This window comes from Struthio camelus, chromosome 1, assembly GCF_040807025.1.
Source record: "Struthio camelus isolate bStrCam1 chromosome 1, bStrCam1.hap1, whole genome shotgun sequence".
Taxonomy (NCBI): Eukaryota; Metazoa; Chordata; class Aves; order Struthioniformes; family Struthionidae; genus Struthio; species Struthio camelus.
Genome location: NC_090942.1, coordinates 163,775,056 through 163,800,858, shown reverse-complemented (window position 1 = coordinate 163,800,858; position 25,803 = coordinate 163,775,056). Strand labels below are relative to the sequence as shown.

The window sequence follows — 25,803 nt, the reverse complement described above, 5'->3', positions numbered from 1 at the left end:
GCGCTGGAGCATCTCTCCTATGAGGAAAGGCTGAGGGAGCTGGGCCTGCTCAGCCTGGAGAAGAGAAGACTGAGGGGGGGATCTGATCAGTGTGTCTAAGTGTCTGAAGGGAGGGTGTCAAGAGGATGGGGCCAGCCTCTTCTCCACGGTGCCCAGCGACAGGGCGAGAGGCCGCGGGCACCAACGGAAACACAGGAGGTTCTGTCTGAACGTGAGGAAAAACTTGTTGCCTGTGAGGGTGACTGAGCAGTGGCCCAGGTTGCCCGGAGAGGTTGTGGAGTCTCCGTCCTTGGAGATATTCAAAAGCCATCTGGACGGGGTCGTGGGCAATGTGTTCTAGGCGATCGTGTTTGAGCGGGAGGGTTGGCCTGGATGATCTCCAGAGGTCCCTTCCAACCTCAACCATTCTGTGATTCTGTGAAACTACCTAGAAAAACACTTAGACAAAATGTTTTCCAGGTGACTCTCTAGAAGATAAAAGAAAATGATTAATTGCTTGCCAAAGACTTATTTTAGCCATTTACATCAAACCATGCATAAAGGGTCTTCTGGGTAGAGGCAAACCTATAAACATCATATACTTTGACTTTAGGAAGGCATGAGAACGTCACTGGAGATGGTGTGAGATAAGCTAGAAGAATAGGCACTGGATGAAATTATTATTGAATGGATATGATTATCAATTGGAACACTACAGTAGGAAGTCTTGTTCACTTTGAAAAATGGAAAGATACATTCCGGACATCTAGCTCTATCAGATATTTTAAAGAACAGGGATGATGGAATAAGGTATATGCTGATTAATTTTGAAAGTGCTGCCAGGCTATCATGGCCAGAAAACATACAACAGGACCAGAATTCCATTGACAAAATGGAGAAATGGTCTAGGGAAAAAAAAACTGGTAATAGAATGCCATTCAATAGGTATAAATTCAAAGCTGTACAGAAACATTTACGTCTTCTTGTGATCAGCCCAAGTTTCATACACCAGGACTCCCTCAGCATGTCAGCTGTAGTCAAGCTTAGGTATGAGCTCTCAAAGATGGTAAAAACATCCAGCAGGAAAAGACAAATATCAAAACTTCCCCTCCAAAACCAAAACCACCGTCTCTTTATTTCCTGTTGTAATCTCAAAAGGTCAATACCATCTTATGGTATGGACTGTAATATTATCAAATTTCATCAGTTGTGATTAAATTTCAAGGACAGAAAATTTCAATTAAGAAACACATTATCTTGTACTTGTTCCTGGGTCAATATGCAAAAATACCCCTCTATTCACACTACAGAAGACTCAGGACTAGGCTGGAAAAATTAATACAGAAGAATGGCATTCAGCAATGCTATCTATCAATCAATTTTTAACAGTACTTTGAAAATGTAACGCACTGCATAAGCGCTAATTATTTTAGGATACACACATGCCAACAGAAGTAATCAGTCTAACGAAGCACATTCCTCTAACACTGTGCTGCTTTCCACCAGAAAGATCTTCTGTCAGAGAATGAAACTAATCTTTGGTTGGCACCTGTGCTTAGTTGAAACTGGTACACCATATTGTGAGTGGGCACTGTGCCACCTTAACAGATGGACAAGGCTGTAAGCTTGCCAAAGAAAAAGAGTATTCATCACTTTCTTTTTTTTTTTTAAGCTAAAAAAATATAGTGCTTCTATGCTAACATAAAAAGGGTGCTCAGATGGCTCCTACTTAGTAGTATATTAAGTCTGAAAGTTGAGGGGATTCAATGAAATATGTGTGTGAGCCATTAAGAAGCTATGATAGAGGGCTCCTCCATTTTGACTGTTGGACTTAAATAACAACATCCCGCGCAATACTGGATACACAAAGTGCTCTAGTATGGAATTGATTGCTGGTCATAAGTTTAGAGTCACACTATGACGATACACTCCACTTCTGCCTTCCTAAATGCTAATATTATTTCTTCTGAAAGACCTTATTTTGCAGTATCCTAAATTCACAATTTAATAGATTCATCAGAAGTTCAGGGTAGGAAGAAAGGCACTACATGTTTAGAGTACTATGCTTACTTTAAAGTCAAACTAATAACAGCAAAAAACCAAAAACAACAAACAAACAAACCACAAACAGTAATTACCAGTTCTGACATTTAGGCATTCAGCATTTCCTCCCTCAAAGCCAATCCATTCTGGCATCCCATTATGGACCAATGGACCAGCTGAACAACTTAGGGCTTTGGCAGGTGACAGCTTGGAGCAGTTTAAGTCATCACCATCTTCAGGTGAAACACAATAACTGGTAGTGTGAAAGCACCTACTCCTTTGAAAGGCAAAGCAAAGTAAGTTACATCGAACTCCTGCAGAGAAGCTTTATTTTTCACAAACATTCATATACTCCACTGATATGTCTTGCCTGCAGGGTTGGTATCTTTCAACTAAACTACCACCAATTCTCATCTGACCTAGCTCTAAGATCTCCCTGCTTGTGCATTGCTAAGCAGAGAGGGAAGAATTACCTGCTCTTAAAGATGACATAAGAATCCAGGTAGAGTTTACTTAAGCCTGGGATCCCCTTGTGGGTCTCCAACTCTCTAAATGCATATACCGTTACTGTTCAACTAAGCAATTAACTTAACATTAAAACTACAATAGCAAATGCCATCCCTAAACATTTCCAAACACCTCAAACTCATATACATAGGCTACCACAGAAGGATTATCTATCTCCGAATTACACCATGTTGGAGGAGCAAAATTTAGCATTAATTCTACAATGCTTCTTAAAACGATAATCAGATTTTTGCACATAAAAGTCCTCCCACCCAATGTGCGGAATCATGAACAGTAGGGCATACGGCTGAAAATCAGGGCCCACATGGTTTAACAATAACAAATATCCCTCAATCAATTGCAAAATAGCTAACCAGTTCCCTGTATCTTAACAGGGATCTCTTTCACAAAGGCGACTTTAGCATTTCCAAATTAAAGAAAAATCTCCATAATATATCCACAAAAACTTGCTGCCACAGGCAACTTTGCATGTTTTACTATATTAGCAGTGAATCACCAGATGATTAACCAGAGACTACACAGAACAGAACAAAACAGAAACACACAACCAGAATGAAGTCGCTTTTAGGAATCATGGCATATAAGCAAGCAGTTGATCCCCTATTTAATATCTAGGCCAAATATTTTTCACATGAAACGAATTTCATGAACTCACTATTTTACATCACTCAGAGATAACCAATGCAGATGGCAAACTCACGCAACTGAATCACTGTCACAGCTGAAGACAAAGAAGAGAAAATGAACACTGCAGCAGATTTAAAACTTCTTGTTAATTCCCAGAGATGCTGTATTAAAATTCAATAAAGTAATAACCCGCAGTTCCCTTCAGAACGTACCTAAACTGTTGTCAGTTCTCGCTGTCGCCAAAGCCCATGCAGTGGATTTGTCCCCACAGATGTGTTTTAAAACAGCAGGACAGAATGAGAACAACAGATTAGTTCCTTGCAAATATAACTGTTATCCTATGAAAGAGTTCTGGTAACATCAAAATCCACATATTGAAGAAAATGTAACAGAATTTTAGAACTAGAATAAGTCATAATTATAGCCCATATACTGTGTTAAATGTTGATACTTTTTAAAAAAAAGTAATGCTACAGATTCCAGCTAAAACAGACTGTCTACCCAAAAATTCATCAAAGCCACAAATAAAACACATCAGACCAGCAAGCTGCTGTACACACCGAACTTTACAAAAAACATTATTTTCCTTTGGAAGTTTTCCAGCCTGACAACTTCTACTTTTCTTATCTCCTGATTATTTTCAGTATTGTGCATACTTCCCCATGGTACCTCCAAATTCTCCTCAGACATTTTATGAGTTCTCACCCTCAAACTGGAAAAAAAAAAATCTTGCGTTCATTCACTGAGATAGCAGGTGAAAACAAACACTAACCACTGTCTCTTATGAGACTTCTGTCTCCATTAGAGAAGAGGAATGATTCCACAACTACATCTACGCTAGTGAAACACAAATAGATTTTTGGAACTCAGCTGTGAACAAATCTCAAACTACCTCACACACACACAAGTCAGGTTCTTCTAAGACAGACAACCTATCTGTCTCATATCAATGCTGGGATGCTGCAAGAGACAGAAAAGTATATGTGACAGGACACAACCACATTAGTAGCATTAATTTCAGGCTTCTTAACGTTTTATTCTGAAGCTCAAAGCTCATATTAAATACAAACTAGCATCAAACACATTTTGGTACTTGTATTCAAAAGACAATACAAGAGCAGTCCATAAATTGTGAGGGCATTAGTGTTGTATTGCCATTTAGGTACAACAAAAGAGGCTCACCACCATGCATCATTTAAGAATAACTAAAAAAAACATTCCACCTTTGGTAGTTGTTCTCTCCCTGCTAGTCTTGTAAAAGACCAGCTAACGAGTATGTGGTAACCACATGTGACAGCCAAATCCAGAAACATGGGCTCATGCAGTTGCCCTAGGTTTTAGGGTCAGGCTTGGCTTTAATACATAAAAATCTAGCAGGACAAAAAGAAATAGGATACTGGAACAAAGTGGCAGAAAATACTCTTCTGTGGAATCATCATAAAGAAGCTGTATACGGCTAGAAACATAAGCCTGCCAAAATGGAACGCACAGTGGGTTTTTTGGTTGTTTTTTTCCCTTCCCTCTTAATTACAAAAACTACTCCACGAAGTGATGCAATGCCAACTGTTAACTTGGACTAGAACTGTCAATGTACACTGGCTGTGTATTACAGGGTTTCAGGATCTCATAGATAACCATGACTTTGCCAGCAGAAGAAAATAATTTTTAATTCTGAGAGAGGAAAGGATATCTTTTTCTTGGTAACATCTTAGGAGACGTTGTTTAAGTCTGTTCTTAAAATTACACGTCCACATTCTAAAAACGCCTGCTCTTTATCAACATTCAGAGTCAGATCAGCTTAGGTTAGTGACTAAGGTGGTTTTTACTGTCTTTAACTCTCACAGTCCATGTAGAATTGAAGTCAGTTAAACTCAGATAAAAAGATTTTTATTCCTTATTTATCCTACTATTTTTTATGGCTACAAGAAGGGAAATTTAGACCACCAAAACGGAAGCATCCAACAACAGAACTTCACATTTGCTTCAACCTGACCAAACCACTGAAAAGTCATACTCTCCTACAGCTCTCTCTCCATATCTAGCTACTTGTTCCTAAAGCCTTTCCTACACAGACACTAGAGTTCAATCAGTTACCTTGTGAATCGGACCAACTCCTCTCCTGCTGGGGGGCGGGGGGAAGAGAAAAGAGATCGGGGGGGTGGAACAAAAACTGGTGGTGGGAAGGGGTACAGCTGAAGGATACATGGTTACACCGGAGAACAGCTCTGCTATTGGAGGGACCTTAACGAGCTGGGGGAATGGGCTGACAAAACCTTATGAAACTCAGAAAGCACCATGCAGCAGTCCAGGCTGGGGACTGCCTAGGTAGCAGCTCCTGCAGAAAAGGACCTGGAGTTCTTAGTGTGCAACAAATTCAATATGAGCTAGCAGGGCGCCTTTTGCAGCAATGAAGGAGATTAAATGTTTGCTGGGCCGTACTAGCTACAGCATACCCTGCAGATCAGGAGAAATGGTTGTTCCTCCCCACTCAGCACTCGTGAGGCCCCATCAGCAGTACTGTGTCCAGTGTTATGTCCAATAAAAAGAGAGATCAATACCGTGGAAAGTCCAGAGAAGAGCCACTGAGATGGCTAGGAGGCTGAAGCACACAACATATGAGCAGAAGCAGAGGAACCTGGGCTTTTATTTTTTTGCTTGGAGAAAAGGCAGCTGAGGGGGACCCAACTGCAGTCTTACTAATTAAAGGGGCATTGTAGGGATGACAAAGACAGACTTCTCAGAGGTGCCCAGAGAAAGGACAGGAAGCAGCAATCACAAGGTCCAGCAAAGGAAGCTCCAACTGGATATAAAGAAGAAAGAATTCTTTCCAGGAGGGCAGTTAAGTACCAAACAGGTTGCCTAGTGAGGCTGTGGAATGGCCATCCTTGCACATTTACAACTCCTCTGGCTAAGGTCTGGAGCAACCTGCTATGCAGTTAGCCCTGCTTTGAATGGCTGGATTAGAGTTGGCCTTCAGAGGTTCCTTCCAAATGAAATTATTTTATGATCTATGATAAAATAAGGCTAGACTGCTTCATTTTAGCAGCTACCTGCACTTCTGCCCAATTGAATTAACAATGGAAATGCACCCAAAGTTACAAGTCTAGTCTTCCTAAGTTTCCATGTAGCTAAGAAAGAGTCAGGTACCTCTACAGGGTGACTACAAGTGCCTAAGACTGGCTACTCCTCTTTCTGGCCACCAAAAGGAACCTGACTTTCCAGTGACTTCACAAGAAGAGCAGGGAGACAAGGATTTTAACGCACATGCTCAAGTGAAACGCCTAAGGCCAGAGAGTAGGGAAACCTCCTGAAGTTTCAGTAAGTAATGCCTAAGCATACTCGAACACATAACAAATGAAAGGTAAAACCCAGCTGGCTCCTCAGACTGGAGATCAAGTTTATAGGAACACTGGTGGCAGACAAGATCTCATTTAACTTCCTACTTACAAATCAATGAGTTCCACAGCAAGACACATCTAGAATGAGCGGTGAATCAGCCCAGGCGTTTCAAAGCCAGTTTTCAGATTAGAACAATTCCAACCATTCTGACCTGAAAACTTGACATTGAAATGCCTGCTGCATGGCATGCTGCTCATCAGCTTGCGGCAAACCACGTAAAGCTCAGAGGGAAGAGAGGCTCTGCAGGTTGGGCAGCGCTTCAGGCTCTATGCAAGGCCTGCTACAGACCTTATTAGTACTTTCCACAGTGATGGATGACATAATTTTTCATTCTCTCGATTAAGAGATAACAGATAGGATCTTTAAGAACCTAAAATTTTCACCAAAGCACCCAAAATGAAGAAACCTTTCAGAAAGACATTAAGTATAAAATAAAAGTTCTTCAGTATACAAAGAAAGCCCTAGATTCCTTTCAGAAGTGGCTGAGGGAATAGCAGGTAGTGAAGGTAACGGTCAACTTTGAGAGAACTGATCTGGAAAACAAAAAGCGCAATTATACTGGCAGATTGCAGTCTTCCCTGGCAAATCTACTTAGAGACACAGCTATGTCACCATTATAAGGTAATGTCCAACAAAAAATACTAAGCAGTGCTTAGTATCCTATCTTCACAACATTTTCCTTTTCCTAGATCAATGATCAGAATTTGAGGACAAAATTACTTTCAAAAAAATCACACGGACTTCTAAAAGTAGCCAGAATGGCCTTCGCAAATTGTAAAAGTAATCAGAATGTGCATTATCAGTGTACATGATATTCTCAATCATTCCTGCAGTATCTTTCAAAACAAATTAATTCTATTTGCTCCTATCTGAAAGCCTCTAACGGTCATACTAAGAACTTGGCTCTTGAGTTCCTCAACAAAGATTATTACCCCTGCCATACACGTGACTTGTATTAACACACTGGAAGGCCTAAAAGCAGTATTTTGATTTGTCTAATTTACTCTGGCACTAATACAAGAAACGTCCAGAGCACGATCCTACCTAATACAGTAGGTGAGAAAAGAATAAATGAGCAAGCAAGATCCTGAGGCTTAACTTCATCGAGAAATTATTGGTTCAGTTGACAGAAATGAAACCTACCTAAAGGGGAGGAAAATAAAAATCGAAAGTGAACACAAATCACCACAAATATAATTTGAGGTAGCCAAGATTAAGTTAAACTTATGGTATCGAGTATAGGGATATGGAAAACAGTTCTATACAAGCTAAGCTCAATTAGCAAGAACAAGCCACAGCATCTCAGAGCTCACTGCGGACCAGCTCACCCCTCAGTCTACACTAGGTTCTATGATGCCAATGACTATACTTCTAAGCTAGATTATTTAAAGCCAGCTCAGGTATCTCTGTAACGCACCACCAACAGTGGTTAAACATTAGAGCCTGTGCCTATTGAACCGATATTACACAAGCTCTTCACAGGTTCACCAAATGATTTCTAAATTTCCTGCTGTTGGGCACATTTAGTCGCCAGATTGCATGTTCTGTATAGTTTTCCTGATCATGAATTGATACATTCTTGCATGTCTGTTTAATAGAGCCCCAGGATAATGTCTCCACAACAGTATTTGAACTGCCAACTTGCATTCAGATCAGATAATACAATAGATCTGAGAAGTCACTTGAAAACTGGGAAGGAATTGTTCACGTTAAAATAAACCAGTTGCCTCATAAAAACTCGATGAGTGACTATATTTAAGATGTATATGCCAGCACTTGCAAGGAATTTAGAGGGTTTACTCATATGAATAAGGCTTGGCTATTTACTAAAAATACTAGTAAGGTTTCTAAAGTTTGCGCCCATTTAAGTCACTCCAACTTAATGGCATGAAGTATACCATAATGTTTAAGAATAGATATTTACCGGCTTGATTTATTTCTAAAATAGATGATTACTAAAACACTTATTTATGCTCATAAATAATAAACCATTTAACAAATAATCCCATTACAAAATTTTTCTTAAAATGCATTCTTAGTGTACAACAGGAATTAGAGACAGCATTCCTTCCAACTCTTCTATTAATAAATACTTGCTAACGCAGATCTTTTTGTTATATGTTCTGAGAGTATAAACATTAATAGATACAATTCACATGAAGCTGACATTTTTGCTTGCTATACTTCCCTGGAATGTATGAATACAGGTAATGCATACAATGTAAAATTAAAGGGACAAACAGAATGCTTACGTTCTCTAAATGCTTTACAGTAGCCAAGGAATGACAACAAAAAGAACAGGGCACACAGTAGGTCTGCTCTGCCAACAATCCCTGCAACCTTAAAAAAAAAAAAAAAGTTTAACGTTATCAGATATTATTAGAGAACCTGAGATAAAATTTGCACACTTATACAAAGTGAAATTTAAAAACATAACACTATCACTTTTTTCTTTTTAGAACCTGGGTTACTAGTTTATTGACATCTAGTTTTCTAAATAGTAATCATTTGGCTTTAATTGAGGAAAGTTGGCTGTCTCAGGAAGCAAAAAAATGGACATCATGGAAGAAAATGTAGACTCTGTCTCACTTCATCAGATTTTTGGATTAAGGCTGCCTTTCAGTAGAACCCTTACCAAACACCCACAACCCCTACAAAATCTGTAACTCTGCTAAAATACAAATCAAGACTGTCCACTTTCAGAAGACAAGGCAGCCTTCAAACGGCAGTCTAAATACTCAGAACGAACAAATAGTTTCCAGGCTGCAGAAGCAGAAATAAGTCCCCCCTCCAGTATGTTTTTTGGCTAATATTATGATTGTGTAAGAGTTATCTCCAACTGCACCTTCTTGTGTCAGAAGTTAAACTAATGCCAGAGAAAAATCAGCAGCTCATTTAAGGGTCTCACTACTCTGGATCTGTGCCAAACTTTAGATCAAATATTCTCAGGGCCATCAACAAGCTTTGGCTCAAGCCCTTAAACTGTATTCACAGCTACCTGCTGGGAACACCTCAACACATTATTGGAACTTCATTCCCCAGTTACACAAATGTTTGGACGCAGCATGGATTTTCTGTGGAAATCGCGACACAGCGGAATGGAAGAGGTTTGTAAACTGCAGATGTTGGGACCTCCAGAGCACACACACAGAACAACGAGCTAGAAACAAAACGAGCTGTAGACCCTAGAATGCTAAGTCCCGTGTTTCTTGGGGAAGATGTCCAGAGAGGCCTTTCTGATGTCAGACAGGACAGCTGCAGTGTTCTGATCCACTCTGAGGTAATGGTTCAGGGACAAAAGCATATACTTTGGTTCTTATGTAGTGCTCCAGTTGTCCCAATTTGTGAGTGGAATAGAGAAGGGAAAGTAGAAAGAAGAAATTTATCTTCATTTGGTTTAAAGGGACCTACTAATCCTCCCTCAGGAAAAGGGAAATATTTTGTGTCAGTCTGATGTGATGGAACAGCTATTTTTGAAGAACATCAGAGGCAAACAGAAGCACAGAGGCATGAGGGTAGGAGTGAATCCATTGAAGAGACTCTCCCTCACTGCTGTACCCTCACCTTCAGCTGAGCACCATAAAAGCAGAAACTGTTGGATTCCTATATTCAGTTCAGAAAAACTTCTTGACTTATCCAAAGCCACGCACTTAACTTCTCTGCTTCTTTTTCTATCTCATAGGGGAATTATGAGGATTAACTCAATAGCTGTGAAGAGCTCTGAAAGGTGAAAATAATGAAGTGCCATTCTGCTTCAGGGACTACTTTCAACTAATGAGAAAAAAAGTAAAAGAGAGCCGAGACAATTTTGAAAATAATGCCAACTTGTTATAACAAAGAGATTAAGGGGTAACAACACAAACGGCCTCAGATGATTCCAACAGTACAAGGTTCATATCTCAGATGCCGGATCTAGTCCATAGTCTCTGATAACAAGGTAAACTGAAAAATGCATTTTTAAATTAACATCAGGCATATTCCGATGTCTATGTTTCAAAGATTTCTTACAAACATTAAGTGTTTCAAAAGAGAACTATGCCACAACGGTGTTTACTTGTATCTGTAAAAATCATAAGGACAGACATTTTTATTACATAGGTACTGAAAGCACTAAACTTTAAGATCTTGTTTACATGATAGTTTGTGTTGTATATACAACACAAAATCCAAATACATACAGAAACCAAAGCAGCAAACGGACAGATTCTTCAGAATTCTATGTTAAAATATGTCATCTCATTTCAAAACCAGGTTGCCATGATACTTAAAACTCACAGCTTTAAAATCATGAAAAATGCTGTTTGAGGAGATGTTGCCTGACGCACATTCACGTTAGAACCATAGCATTATCACGACTGTTACTTTGCAAAATATTTATCATTCACCGTGAAACTGATCAGGGGCTTTTTTCTACTCTTGGATCTTAGAAGAGACAGGGCATGAATGTGCAGCATGTTCCCTTTTCCCTCTTCTTCCAATATTTTCTCAAAGTGTTTGCGAGTTTTCAAATCTCACATATACAGACAGATGATACTACTTGGAACACGACATGACATCTTAATAACATTTGCCTGCTGATTTAAATATATTTTCAGAGTCAAACAGAAATAAAAACAAAATTGTATGCATCAATAAAGGAGTCAATAGCAAGTCTGCAGTTAAGGCTCAGGTGAGATTTCACTGTACGCTTCAGAACATCTGGAGCACTGGAGACTTGTTTTACTTCACTTTGACATCTAAAACTGGTCTTGGGGAACAAATACCAAGGGCCATTCTGACTCTAGTACAAGTGTGGTGCTCTCACACAGAAGCTATCCTGCTGGCAAGCAAACACCAGAAAATATTCAGCAGAATGTTTTAGCCTAATAAGGTGAGGAAAATCTCAGGATTTGCCAATACAGAACCCCGCACCACGTCTAGGCTCCCAATAAATAGAAGGCTCCCAGTTAGCTGTGAGGCAGAGCTTTGTCACCTCTTTAGCATCAATTAGGTGCAATGGGAATTAACTATAGCATGCTGTGATTAAGTGAAGTTACTGCTATATATGTAGAATAAGGTGCATGAAGGATTCAGTATTCATTTCTAGGGTAAAGATCAAAACTAAAACTAGTACTTTTTCAGCAGTTTAGCCCTTTTAAACTATTAGAAGTGATTCCTGCATTGAGATTATTCTAATTTTATTTATTCATAGTTATAAGATATGAAGGAACCAAGGACCACATCCAGCAGGACCACCAGCATAAGGCCAGAAGGCTTTCTTAGCTATGAGTGCAAAAACGCTTTTTAAGAAAGACATCTGTTAACTAGAATTTCCACACAGTGACTTCAATCTTGAGTGAGGTATTTTAAATGGTTGCTATGCACGTGCCTTATTTCTACTCTGCGCATCTTTATGTTTTCAGTTTCCAGTAAACATTATGCTTTGTCTGCACTCTTGAAGGACCTACTACTATCAAATTTCTGTTCCCCATGTAAGTCATTTCAGGCTGTGATCAAAAAATCCTTTAAACTTCTCCTTCATAAGCTAAAAATATAAACCCATGGAGTTCGATCTCTCAAGATACAGGACTGTTTCCAATACTTTAATCATTTTCATGGCTTTTTTGAGCCAGCATCCTCCTTATCGGCATGGATTTAAAACCGCACACAGTATTCTAGTACAGTCACATACAGAGTTCTTATAATGCCCTTCCTCCAATTTTATAACTCCTTGTTTTATACAAAGCAAATGAGAATGTAAGGTGGTTAGGCATTTGCATTCAGTTTATCTTCCACTCTCCTTGGCTGCTCATGAGCTAGTGTGTCTAGTGTTGAAGTCTTAATCCAGTAATTAGGGAAACTCTCTGTAGTTTAAGGCTACCCTTCTTTACTTTTGTACTTAAATGATTAATTTATCTTCCTTAATAAGGTCCAGCACTGTGGAATTTTAAGATTCTGGAAATGCTAACCATGATATTTGATTGTACTCACAAGATATATGTCAAGAGAAGCATGAAGAATAGATATATATACACACATGTACACACACACATATGTGTGTATAGATATATATATATATATTTATAAAAGCAATGTGTAGTGTGTGAGGCTATGACAGAACTAAGTAGTCAAGTTGGTAAAGAACATCTAAGATGTAAATTGTTGGAGCTAAGTTTTAGGTACTTACGCATTCAGTGTGCACTGGATGTACAGCAAACAGCAAAGCAGCTAGAAGAGATGTCTTTGGAGCCAGGTTTAGCCTTCTTCCTTTGTTACTGAATTGCAGCCCACCCAGTAATATTGAGAACACATCAACCATCAACACTGAGATAGTACAATGCAGTATTATATTGATGACATGGAAACCAAGGGGGTAGAAGCCTCCAGCAAAAAGGTAATTAATTCTGTATTGAAACAAAAACATTAAGGTTAGGAATTACATGAACGTTAGAGAGAGGCAAACAGAAAACTAGCAAAACTATATTTATACATAAAAACAATTACGGGAGTGCAAAATACTAGCAAACCCCAGAACACATGGGTATTATCACCAACCACTGCGGCAAGCTTGAAACAAGGTCTTGATCTTTTCTCCGATACAGGTATTCATACGGGATATCACATTAAGCATAATATCTATCCTTCTCCAAAGACAAAGGGTTAACACTATTACATTAATCATACCTGTCTTTACTTAGAATTGGGTTTTAGTCAGCAAAAAAATTTCAAAATTGCCATGCTGGTAAAAGTAGACACAAGGAAGTGTCCTGCAGAGAAACAACTCACTGGGGTTGTTCCCCCATACTGGGGGAATAGCCTTGGGCTTTAGAGACGGTATGCATGTAGCTTGACGAAAACATTTTAATTAAAACTACAGAATGAAAACACTAATATACCCCAAGACTAAGATTTCCATTGACATTCTACCAGGAAAATGTTCTAGCAGAATCCAGAAAGGGATCAGGCAGCAAATATAAATAACTAATTTGCAACACTGGCTACAGAGAGATTTCATAGGAGATTTAGAACCAGAAAGAACTGTAACTGAAAATTCAGTCCACGACCTTATTCAAGACAGAAACTCAGGCACAAAATGCAAAGGGAGAAGGAAAAGGGGAAGCATCTTGCTGTTTTCTGTACTACTTTTATCAGTAGGTAAGATATACAGAAACTTAGTTTGGATAGTGGATTTTATATAGTTTATCTGGTCAGCTTGCATCTGACTTAAGCGGAATCTATTTTAAAAAAAATACTGTAAATGTGATTCACAAAAGTTGGAGCTTAAGGGAGTTAAGAAGTTTCTAACTCCTGAAAATAGCATTATATGGACCACCTTCACATGCTCATCCATATTTTCCGGTAGAGTAATAACTGTATCTCAGTTCTCTCCTTCAACCAACCAAGATGTCACTACAGACAGAATACGCCACAGAGACTTGAGAAGAAAGCATGTGTTGTGTAATGCACTGAAAGCTTTAATAGGTTTAAGATATTGACACTAGCTTTTTTTCCTCACTTACATTTTTGTTTGACAACAGTGTGAAAACAAACTGTGAGACAGTAGAGTCCACTGTGCTAAGCGCTTCAGTAGCCCTAGTGAACTCAAGGGTCACAGCTATTGCTTGAACCTGAAAAGGAAGAGTGGGAGTACTTCTTCCCTAATCCCTTACTCCCCTGCTCAGACTGGACATAACTGCAGAACCAGTGTCAGGTCCTTAATCACTAGCACAGAAGGCTCACAAAACAAGAGTCGGATGGGGAAAGGTAAAGAAGCTTAAGGCTGAGTCCTCAAAGGTTCTTTGTATTACTGTGTCCAGTTCTCAGGTGGTCTACTGCTTGCACAAGCCCTTGCACAAAACACAGGAGCTAGGCATCTACAGAAGGGCTCCTCATAAACCTGTAGTTATTTGAGAAAAATCAGCAAATAAAACGCAAGTCGGTTACACAGGCAAACATCTCTTTCATTAGGATTCTCAGACACAAACACCCTGCTGAAGACAAAATATCATGGGCAAGAGGTGGGAAGACTATCCGGTGGCCTAGTGACAAAAGGCCACAGCAGATGGATGCAATTTGTCAAAAATCATTCCATGGGTCAGCAGGAAAGCAAAGAACAGAAACAGTAGCAGTGCACATGGCAGCTTGGCTAAGCAGAGGGAGCATACACCTCCTAGTTCCTTGGTGATGCGTCCTACACCCTGAACTGTACCACCCTTAGCAACAACGCATAAGAAAACGTAAGAGGACAACCTCTGACAGGTATAATAAAACACAGAATGTCAAAATAATGTATATTTTGGGAATGAAGGAATTGAAAATAAAGACTCAAATCAAAATTAAAATAGTGAACATGACAACCAAATTCATGAAAGACATCCAACTTTCCTGTAACTCCTTTGCCCTTTCCCGTTTTCTGTCTCCTCTGTATAATCAAACCGACATTTGTCAAAACATTTCAGACCTAGAGCAAAAAGGCAAGTCTCACCTGAAAGTTAGGACAGTAAGTGGTCGATATGACTTATGACTGGTATTGCTGCTGAGTTTGCTACCCCAAAAGTCATGATGCCACAGGTCACCAAGTGGGGTTTCCGCCCTGAGGTCCTGAAATAAAATATCATTGAATACCACACTCTTAACATTTCTGTTCGATTCAAAGCAGCTAAAGCATAAACGAGTTCTATCTAATACAAACTTATTCTAATGTAGCTATATCAAGTGTCTTGTTGGCTCATTATTGACATCTCACAAGGTACTCGAGTTTCGAATGAAGGTCATGTCTTGCATGCCGGTCATCATAAAGGCCAAAGCACTTGGATTCTGTAAACAGGCAGAACTACGGGAAATTTTGTAGAGCTATGATGATTTACATCAGTTGAGAAACTGGTCCAGTAGCTGAGCTATAAAACACACAAAAAATATTTTTGTAAAATGTCTTTGATTGTAAGTCTAAAATATCTTGGGAAAGAGGCCAAGCACAAGCTGTTGGAAACAGTTATTTTTCTAAGAGTGCCAGTAGCACAACTACTAATGAAACCAAGAAAGATATACAACAAAGAGTAAAGATAGAAGCCAACCATTAGCTCTTTTAAAGCCTGCTATGCCTTTCTTTGCACAGGATACTATTCAAATAGTTGTTGTTGTTATTAGCACATGAAACCAAGATGTAAATTCCTCAGCATACTGCTCTAAAAGGAGATTAATAACAAAAGTTAGAAAAGAAGTTACTAGTATGCCAATTTGGGGCAGAGCACTATAACAAAGGAAGAGCTTACTCTTTCCTTTCATCTTAAAGGCATGTCTAGGGAAACAATCCAAACCACCTAAACTATTGAATAGAAAACATGCGCTTTGAAGAGGAAAAAAAATAAGGAGGTCACCTTTTTAAGCAAATTGACTTTGGTAGCATCCTCCTCAGTTTTCTATGATGACAAGCAGGGAAGCTCATTCTAACCTATTCATCTTCTCCTTACCCTCTCGTCCTCCTGTTCCCCGGGACAAATTCTAATAAGCACCAATTTATGCTGAAGTAAATGCACAGGTTAAATATATGTAAAGATAAGACAGAACCTAAGAGCACAACCATACTAGCGAATGAATAACTTCCATACAAGTGCTGGTATTACACATGCCATCAAGCACAAGTTACTTTATGCCCCTCCCACCCCCTAAATTGTTAAAAGGGGGCAACAAACCAAAACACATCAATCAGCCAATCCAAACAAAAGTGAGCAGACTACCCAAATTGCTAAACCCACGCAGGGGCTAACAAAGCTCAGCTTCCTGTGTCTTCTCCTTACAAGTTTCTATGTCATAACACACTCGGTTCACCAACTCCAGTCCCTCTCGAATGCTGCTACCTTTCACTTCACTCTGCAATATCTTGAGCTCCTCCTATGGCCTGCTAGCAAGGAGAGAGACTCGTTCTGTTGCTAGTCCCAAGGTACAGGCAAATCTCTTGGCCATGTGCAAATGCCGGCAGGCTGCTGCTAAACTGCATTTAAAATAACTGAGTTCTTCTTGCTTCTTGCTCTACACATTCTGTCCTTTATCCAGCCAAAAATCTGTAACTGCAGAAAATGATGCATTTCTATCGTTTGATCAAATGTGACCAATATTAATGGGCTAAAAAACAATTAGAAAGAAGGGGAAGCAGGCTAGAAATCGTAGCACACACTGTCACATGAAGTGAAGTACTCTCTATCAAGCTGGTAATCAAAATGTAGGGACAAATGTACTAACTTCACTGCCATTACTTAAACACTTGTGTAAGTTGCATCTGTGTTATGATGGAAGAAGTACCCTCCCTTTCTACACAACAGCTTGGTAGTTCAATCACTCACAGCATGTGACCTATTGAAGACTGTTTCTTCCATTTCTAACCACCAAGCTAGACACAAAGCTAGAGCAACCCTCCCACAGAGGCTGTGTTCCTGAAAGATCTCTGCTATTCCTGTGGAAGCTTTGTCACTGTGCTGAAAAGAAAGCAGAAGACTTTGAGAAGCCCTATACTACAGATGTGGATTAGCCGTTCTTGGGGAAAATCTTAATAGATGAAGCTTCACAGGGGATCCTGTTTCGACTTAAGAAATAACAAAGTGCAAAGCTTCTCTGCTCTCAAGATCAAGTGAGACACACATACAGAGCACAGATGTTTCTTCTGTCAAGTCATAGCTAAGAATTGTTTTTCCCTCCCAAGACTAAGTTTTGGCCTTAGGCACCTAAATTCCAATCCCATTCCTCACTTGTATGCACAAACCCTAAAGGACAATCTGATGGTCAGAGCAGGAGAGCACCTAATCAGCAGCCCACTGAAGTCTTTGCACTCTGCAGGGTGTGTGGGTGGGTGTGTGGGTGGGTGGGTGTGTGTTAGTAGGCGTTGTGGCTGTTATTCCAACCAATGACACTGTTCCTTACACGTTTGTCAGATAAGTGGACTATGAAAGAGACTTTTTTTTTGTTTAATAAAGGAATGACTACAATGTTAAACATATGGCTTTGATGCCACAAATTGCCTTCAATAACATGAGATGGGAAATATATTTGGGATGTATGAGCCTGGGTTTTCCTCTCCTTCAAAATCAGTCTGTTTTTATCTTGAATAGGAAGAATGCAGGAAAAGCTGAATACACAGAATTATTTAATGATCAAATTATACTTCCTTATAACCTGGAAATCTTCAGAGCACACAAGCAGTGGACTTGTTCATGTGTCTTTAAGTTCTGGGAGAGAAAGTCACTTACATGAGTTTTCTCACTCTATGGACTTACCCCAAAAGGGAAATGGTTTGCTCCAAGAGTCACAGCTATTTAAAAGTTATGTATGATTTCCTCTATCAGCACTGAATGTAGATACCAAAGAATCTCTAAATATTTGATTAGCAGCAACTTACACACAACAGGGTTCAATACTTGAAAAAAGGTCAGTTTTTCTACATAATGCTTTATGGAAAAGATGCCTTATGTCTGAAGTTTCTGCTAATCCAATTGTTTGTCTTGCCAAGCTAGTAAATAAAAACAGACAAAAATCAGTAAAAACGCTGCTCAAAATGACAAGGAAGAATCTGGAAAATAGCCTTGAACACCAATAAAATCTAATAACAGAACGCTGCACCATACGGTAGGCATGGGGCCAACTAACAGTGTATCTTTCATTAAAAAAGGAAAGACTGGGGGGAGGGCTAGTGAGGTAACAAAAGGGTCACAGTGTATCACACAAGAAAATACTGCAAAAGTAATGCTCAGCAGATCTATAAAATTACTTCACCTGCTGCCTCACATATTGAATGGAAATAAAATATGCTGTACACTATTCAAAAAACTCTCCCTTTGCTAGATGCTCTACTGCCCCATCAAACTGATAAACTCATCGTCTCCACATTTTTAGTATGGATTTTGCATTTCCATATATTTATCTGACTCCTGTGTTACAGTGATACCATCATCAAAATCTCATGCAATTTCCAGGAAGTAGCAGAAGATTCAGATGCAAAAAATACAACAAGTCTCACGTATTTTCAAGCACGTAGCCTATGTATGAACTAATCTATTCAAGTAATTGATTTAATTTCTCACAGTTGCCAACACCTATAATCCCAGGACAAGTTTTTGTGTTGCACAGATAAATTGAAATTCTTGAAAAATAAAAACTGAACGCATGGAAACTGCATGAGAACAAAACAATTAAACCTACCCCTGCCTTGGTTTCAACATCAGTTTTGTTTGCTCTTTCAGAAAGTTTCAGTGTTATCATTATGCCCCAAATAAAACTTTTCAAAAGGAGATATTTCCAGGAGTTGTGTAATTTAAAATATAATGGTTCTTAAAAAAAAAAAAAAAAAAAAGACTGCAGGTTCTTAATTTGTTTATAGAATTCTCTTAGCAGCTTTATCTCCAATTTGGCATGTATTTCTCCCCCCCTCCCCCCCCCACACATTTATAACTCAAGGTAAGATAACACACATCATATATAAGCATAATACAAAGTTGTCTAAGGAAAATATAATTCAGTGGGATTCTAAATAGCATGCTGTGATAAATTGCCTCTAAACTTTGTGCAATGTAAAACAAAAAGTTAAATGTATTCTTCTAGAGGTATCTGAGTCTCTGTAGATTATTATCTGTACTTCTATGGCTTCAGGAAAACAGAACCAACATAAGGGTCATTCTTTTTTACTCCTTTTTACTCTGTGCTTCTTTCCAAACCTTCTACAAGAATTTCCCAGAGGAGAGTAAGGTCCACTGAGTAACCGCAACACCTAGCCACGAGCACAGCCTCACCAACTGCCACATGTGATGCTATGAAGTGTCTCACCAATTGCAAACACTCAATTCCAACTCCTCAATGTCAAAACATAAGGAATCTCAACTACAGTTTTGTTCAAGTAACATAGTTTGAAAAATCTGTTAAATTCAAAGTATTTTGAGGATTGTTCATTGTATTTATGATAATTTTTAAAGGGAAGCACGAGAATACCCTGCCTGTATTTCAGCAACTACTGTTATCACAGGATTATTAACTGGGGAAGGAACACAAGGGTAAAGGAAGCATTCTTAATGGTATAAACCACAGCTAGAGAATCCCTGTACCCTAGAATCACTTAGCAATGCATTACGCATCTTGCAACTGGAGTAAGTGTGTTCATTTGGCTTATTCATCTGTCACTCTGTGGAGATAATAGAAAATCTCCTATGAACATCAATGGGTATTAGGAAAGTCTACTGCATACTTTCACTGGCTTAGCAATGACAGCAAAATTAGCTCTAGCAGCAGTCTTGCTGTACAGGTAGCGTGTGAATAAGCGCTACTAAACATCGCATGCAAACACGCTGCAACCCTCGATAATACTTTCTTGGATGACAAGCAGACAGTGTATTTGGTAGGGCAAAATGAGATGCTATTGCCCTTGACCAGACATCAACAGTTGTTAAGCAGAGAATCTCACTTTCAAAAGGGTTAAAGGAGATGCATTCTGAGAAGGAAAAAAAAAATAAGCTGGTTAATTTGTTCACTCTGTTGTCTATGCATCAGAACTCAAGTTATTCAAATAGCTTTGGGAATAAGATTTTGTTAAATATGCTCATGCTTCTAACTTTTTTGTAGAATACTGCTGTACAGCTTCTCCGTCAACCTTAAATAAGGCTTACTTTAAAAAAAGCATCAGAAAAAAATTCAAGAAAAGGAATATCAGAAAGAAGTTATTCACTAAGATGACTATTTTGGGCCTACCATGATTGTTGTCTTTTCTTTTTTTTCTACAATCATTTAAATCAAGGGGAAAAAAAAACCAAGACAAACCTTATTATTGATGATGGCTTCAGAATCATCAAAGACAAAATCTCCATCGTAGCTGTTAGCAAAGCAGAGGAGAGAAATTAATCCCACAACCATTTTAGCCCAGTATGAGGGAAGGAGGAACCATGATACGTCATGGTCCAGACTAGGTTCTGTTTGTGCCATTCTGTGAAATGCTCATTCCAAGTTGGGAGCTTTAGCATTATGTTGGTTGCAAATCTGAAAGAAATATACAAATACACAATTATTCCTGCATTTCACACACATGAAAAAAGTTGGGACAGGAGAATGAAATTTCACACACCTCAACATTCTATCTAGTGTATTTCCTAATTATCAGAACATATCTAAATATAATTTTTTTATTTTGAATTTGGAAAAAAGGCACAGTCTCTCATGGTCTGAGCACAGAGATAAAAGCCAGGAAATTCTTAGATTCTAAGTTCAAGCTCTGGCATAGGTAAATTTTAAACCCTGAGCAAGTCATTGTTTTTCTGCTTCTTACTATTCTTTGCAAGTATGAAAAGTAAGAGCATTCTGGGAATTGTAGAGCATCTATAAAGTTCTTAACAGAATGATAAACATTAATTTGATTATAGGAATAAGGTAGTGAAAAACAAATACAAATAGAGAAAAGAGCTGAACGCTCCTCTGTTAATTGAATTAAATGATCTAGACTTGCAAACAACCCATAGTGGGAACTCATACAAACATCAAAAGTTGACATATACAGGTAGCAGTTAAAGGACTAGGCCCTAAATCCCAACAATTGAAACATAAGCCACTAAGCAGCATACAATTAAGACTCAAAGTCATATTCACTGGATCATTCCGCCCACTGCAAGTATAGGAGAGTCTAAATCTCATTACTATATTCATAGTCATTGAGCTGGATGAAAAACACCACGCAATCCAACAGGTCTGAGCGATACATCAATGTGAGGATAACGAGACTGAAAGTTCACCCATGAGCCATTTTTCCTTAGAAAGGTCTCTTCTGATGCCCCAAACCCAGCCCTCTGTCTGAGCAGCTATTCCATCCAGGCTTCTCTGGTGCTCCCACAGTACTACTGTTAGTGGTCTTGTTCTCAAGTGCTGGTATAAGCGGCAGAGGGGGTAGGTTACAAACAGAAGACTACAGTAATATCAAAACAGAATATGAACTATGTACCTGCAGCCCCCTCCCCCCCCCCCCCAAATGACAGGTACACACCCAATCGAACTAGGGTCAAAAGCTTAACTTCTTAATTTATCGGCTTTTTATATCAACTGTTGCACCCTTGTAAATATTATATTTAATGTCTTTGTACAATCTAAAAAAAAAAGGTTTGGCTTCCCGAACGTATTTGACCATGAAAATTGCTAGCTCAATTGCTTTGTAGCTGTTCTGTTCACAAAACTAAACTCCAGTTTCCACATATTCCCAGTCTGTGCACACATAAGCACATGGGCAGGCAGCACTCCCTGTCACACCAGTACCTCTCCTAGCTTTGGGGACTATTTAAAAGTGCTCCACAATCCCGACGAGAGTCAGTAACACGAAGCTGCGTAAAGCTGACAGAGAATGGAGCTCCTTAGCAGAGCAAACTGGGCTACAGCCTTTCAGGGCAAAATCTTTTTCCCAGAGTAATTCACCCTTGTGTTTTTGTTTGTTTGTTAAAGAAAAATGATTGGAAGCAAGACCTTTAATCAAAGGGAAGCACATTGCTCATAATAGCCCAGGTACAGCACCAATGCCCACTTCAGAAATACCTACTTAAAACATTTCATCTGCTCAAAATTAAGTCTTGCCCAGAAAGTTTCTGCATATATGCTTTTTCTATTTATCTGATTTACACGTACTGCCAGCTAATCCCTCTGCGGCTCAGAAGAAGAGGCCAGCAGCCCGTGGGGGTTCGCTGACAAGGGCACAGGTGTTAACCTCCCGAAGTGCAGCCCAGAAGGGACAACAACCTCCGCGATGGGCGCGCACCCCTCCGAGCGCTACCGTCCACGCCGGCACCAGGGCTGCCGCTTTGCTCCGCTGCTCCCGGCACCCAGCCCCGCTCTCCCGAGCCCTTCCTCCTGCCTCCCTTCCCCCCCCCGCCCCCCAAGCCCGCGCGCCCCGCCGGCGAGCGCCAACGGTCGCAACCGCCACCCGCGCAGCCCACAAACTTGCGAGCGGTCCGAGCGGGCGGCGGGCAGCCGGGGGCGCTCCCCGCGGGGCGGACGCTGCCCGGGAAGGCGGCAGAGGCGAGGCTGCGGGGCGGGGAAGCCCCGCCGGGAGTTTCGCGGCGGCCCGACCCCGCTTCGCGGCTTCCCTTTTGTCCTGGCGGCGGCGCCTCCGCCCCGTCCCTCTGCCCCATCGCGGCACACGCTCCGCCGCCCCGTCCCGGCTAGCTGCGTCGCCGCCCCCGCCGGCGAGCGGGGCAAGGGCAAGCCCCGTTCCCCGTGAGACGGAGGAGGGACCCCACGCGGCGTTACCTGCAACGAGAAGGAGCCCGAGCGGCATCGCCCACCGGGCTGCGAAACTCTGCCCGTCCAGCCAGCCCGGAGCCGGAGCGGCCGGCGGGGGAGGGGCCGCCGCCGCTTCGGCTCCGGGAAACATCCTCAGCGCTCATTGGCTCCCCCGCCGCCCCACCCCTCCTTGTCCCCGCCCCTCCGGGGCAGCTCCGCGCTCCCATTGGCGGCGGCGGCTGTGACGCGCGGCGGGCTGGGCTGAAGTAAGCGGAGCGAGGAGCTCAGTCGCGGTAGCAGCGGTTGGCGGGGGGGGTGGGGAGGGAAGGGAGGGAGCGCGGTAGGTGCGGTCCGGTTCGGCCCGGTGCAGGTCGCGCCCCGGCCCCCGACTCCACACGCCTCCGCCTCGCACCGAGGCGCGAGCGGGGCGGCCGCCGCCCCTCAGAGCGGCTCGCAGGACTGCTGTCTCGTTCACAAAGCAACCTTCCCTTCCCTCCCCTCCCCTCCCCTCCCCGCCCTTTCCCGGCGGCGGCGGCGGCGGCTCCCCCCGCTCACCTGGGTGCCCGCTGCGGGCGCTGGAGCGCGGCCCGCGCTGGCGGGTTTTGCCCTGCCCTCGCGCCGCCACCGTTGCCGCGACCGTTAGCGGCGGGTGAGCTGGGTCGTCGCGGGGCCGGGAGTGAGGGGAGGGAGGGGGTGTTTCCAGCCGGAGGGGCTCTCCCTGCCCCCTCTGAGAACTTGCCGGGCGTTTGCAGTGGGTGTTTTAACGCCCGGCGCCGCCTCTCTTTCCTTAGATAAGGCTGCTGGGGTGATGGGGTTCCACGAAGTGATCATCCCCGGGAATAAGATGCGGGAAAGCCACCGGAGTCATATAACACGGGCGACTTGCCGCTTTGCACGGGTGCCTTCGCTGCTAACGACTGCCTGTCAGAGCGAGCTTTGGAGCTACAGCAGAGGGATACATTAGCAGGGCACGTTTCCCATCCCGGCGCCTGGCTTGCTTCCCGTATTCGTCCGCTGAGGCCCTGGTCCTGCCATGAGTTTGCAGACTTACTACAGGTGCTCCCCGTGGAACAAATGCCATAAGGAAGCAAGGAAAAGGCTTTATCAGGTGTACTTTATTCATGCATTTCATAAGTGCGCTTTTCTCATTTAAAAAGTGTGATTAAATACTGAAATACACTACCAAATGTTCTTCAGAAGCTTTCCTAAAAACAATAAAATCTTAATATGCTGAAATTGGATGAGAAATCCTGGCTGAGAGCCAGGCAGAGACATACAATTTGGAGTGGGGTTTTTGAGGTATTTGCATTACCAAGTCTCAAATTAGCAAGGTTTTTTCTTTGATAGCTCCTCGGAGTCTTTAACTTTCAAGTGGAAATGATGCTTTGGGAGGGCTCCAGTGGTTCCCACCCGTAATTGTCTGCTTTACCCCTGCCTTGGAATATCTGCCACTGCGACATGGACAGCTCAGCTGCTTGTAAGGCAGCAGCTGAACCAGAACAATTTTCAAGCTACTGTATTAAATTATACGTGGAACTCTTTCACTTTTAAGATGCTAGTCTGTAACTTCTGGTTGCTCAATAGCTACGACGTAGCATCTGACATGCTTCTACATAGGGAAGTGGTAGAAACCTGGCAATCAGCTATCACAGAGTATGGTATTTCTGTTCACCAGTCAGACCTCATAGAAACTTCTTGTGCCTTGCAAGAGGTAGAATAAACACACAAAGACCACTGTGTGCAAATCAGTAAACTGTGCATTAGAGTTCAAAGTGACCTTGTCCGTTCTGCTAGTGTCCCGACATAATAACATATGGGGCACAATCTTCTTATCTGTGCGACATCATAATTTAGAATCATAAAAAATGGCAGAGATGAAAGAGGTCTTTAGGACTCTTTGGTCATACTGCCTTATAAATGCAAGATAAAATGCAAAATAATCTGTAACAGCAGGTTTTCTAGGTTTTCTGCTCCTAAAATCCAAAGCAATGAGATTTGCATCACTTCCAATGAACAGCTGGTTTGCCACGCTGCATTAGACACGATAAGGAAGTACTGGTTGATGACTGTCATTTTTCCTTATTGCTCCAAGTTATGCCCCCCAAATAAGAACTTTTCCCTTTGTATTAGCCCTTCAAATTCTTGTCAACTATTTTCCCAGTCTTTCCAAACCCAATGATCATCTTCAAATCACAACATTTATACACATTTAAAAATCTTTAATAAAGTAAGGGCCCCAGAAAAAAGGGCACCATTTATTGAAAAAATCCTTGTTTAGAAAATGCAGTTTGTCGTGTATTTACTCTGTCTTCTATAAATCCCATTAAAGTAAATGGAATTTAAGTTCACGCTTAAACTTAAGCATATCTTTAAGAATTCTTATTAATTTAAGCACATGTAAGCACATATAAAAGGTTCTATGAATTGAGGCTCAGATGTGTCTCACTGGACTAACTCAGGCAATTGCCAAACTTAAACTAGTTAAGTAACACTGACTTTCATATTTCTACATTATATTTTGTTCTGCAGAGGATTTGACATTATCACATTGGCTGATGTATTTATTTCTACTAATGGCCCATTCACATCTGATACTTATCTTAGTAGCTCCTTTGCTCACATTTGTTATACAACTGCACATCCTTGATCTGTGTTTTATAAATGGAATCTCGTTTGTTCAGTATAAGTCTGCTGATATCATCTGTTCTGGTCAAATTTATTTACATCCACATAGCCAGATTCGCAGATGGTATAAATCACCTCATCTCCACTTGTGCCAGTGCAGCAATACTGATTAATATTTCCTTATGACCAAGCCAACGTATGTAGAATTCCTTCCCTCCCATTATTTTCAATTCTGAAAATAAGTTATTTCTTAACGTTTTAGTATTTTGCTGTCTATAACGTAGCATCTGTCGTAATGACGTTCTATTCTGTTCAATTAATCTGAAGAACTGCAGAGCAAATACCTGTTCTGGAGAGTTCATTCTCTTGGTCCCTCAGAATCTGATTCAAATCAGC

At 41.0% G+C, this 25,803-nt stretch overlaps 1 protein-coding gene across 7 annotated transcripts in view; it reads right to left on the bottom strand.

Annotated features, from left to right (window-relative positions):
• Window positions 1–22,931, bottom strand: part of TMTC4 (transmembrane O-mannosyltransferase targeting cadherins 4) — a 53,194-nt gene extending 30,263 nt beyond the window's left edge. For 2 of the 7 annotated variants that reach the window (XM_068927998.1, XM_068928008.1), the window contains exons 1-5: window positions 22,810–22,921; window positions 20,350–20,565; window positions 15,041–15,156; window positions 12,743–12,959; window positions 8,829–8,916 (exon numbers count right to left, since the gene is read on the bottom strand). In XM_068927998.1, the coding sequence (XP_068784099.1) occupies window positions 8,829–8,916; window positions 12,743–12,959; window positions 15,041–15,156; window positions 20,350–20,511 (583 nt within the window). In that variant the 5' untranslated portion in view covers window positions 20,512–20,565; window positions 22,810–22,921. Of the gene's footprint in view, window positions 1–3,389; window positions 3,411–8,828; window positions 8,917–12,742; window positions 12,960–15,040; window positions 15,157–20,349; window positions 20,566–22,188; window positions 22,296–22,809 lie in introns of those variants that run through there. The other 5 variants (XM_068927956.1, XM_068927972.1, XM_009680086.2 and 2 more) reach the window with 5 other exon arrangements.
• Between the last annotated feature and the right edge of the window lie 2,872 nt (window positions 22,932–25,803).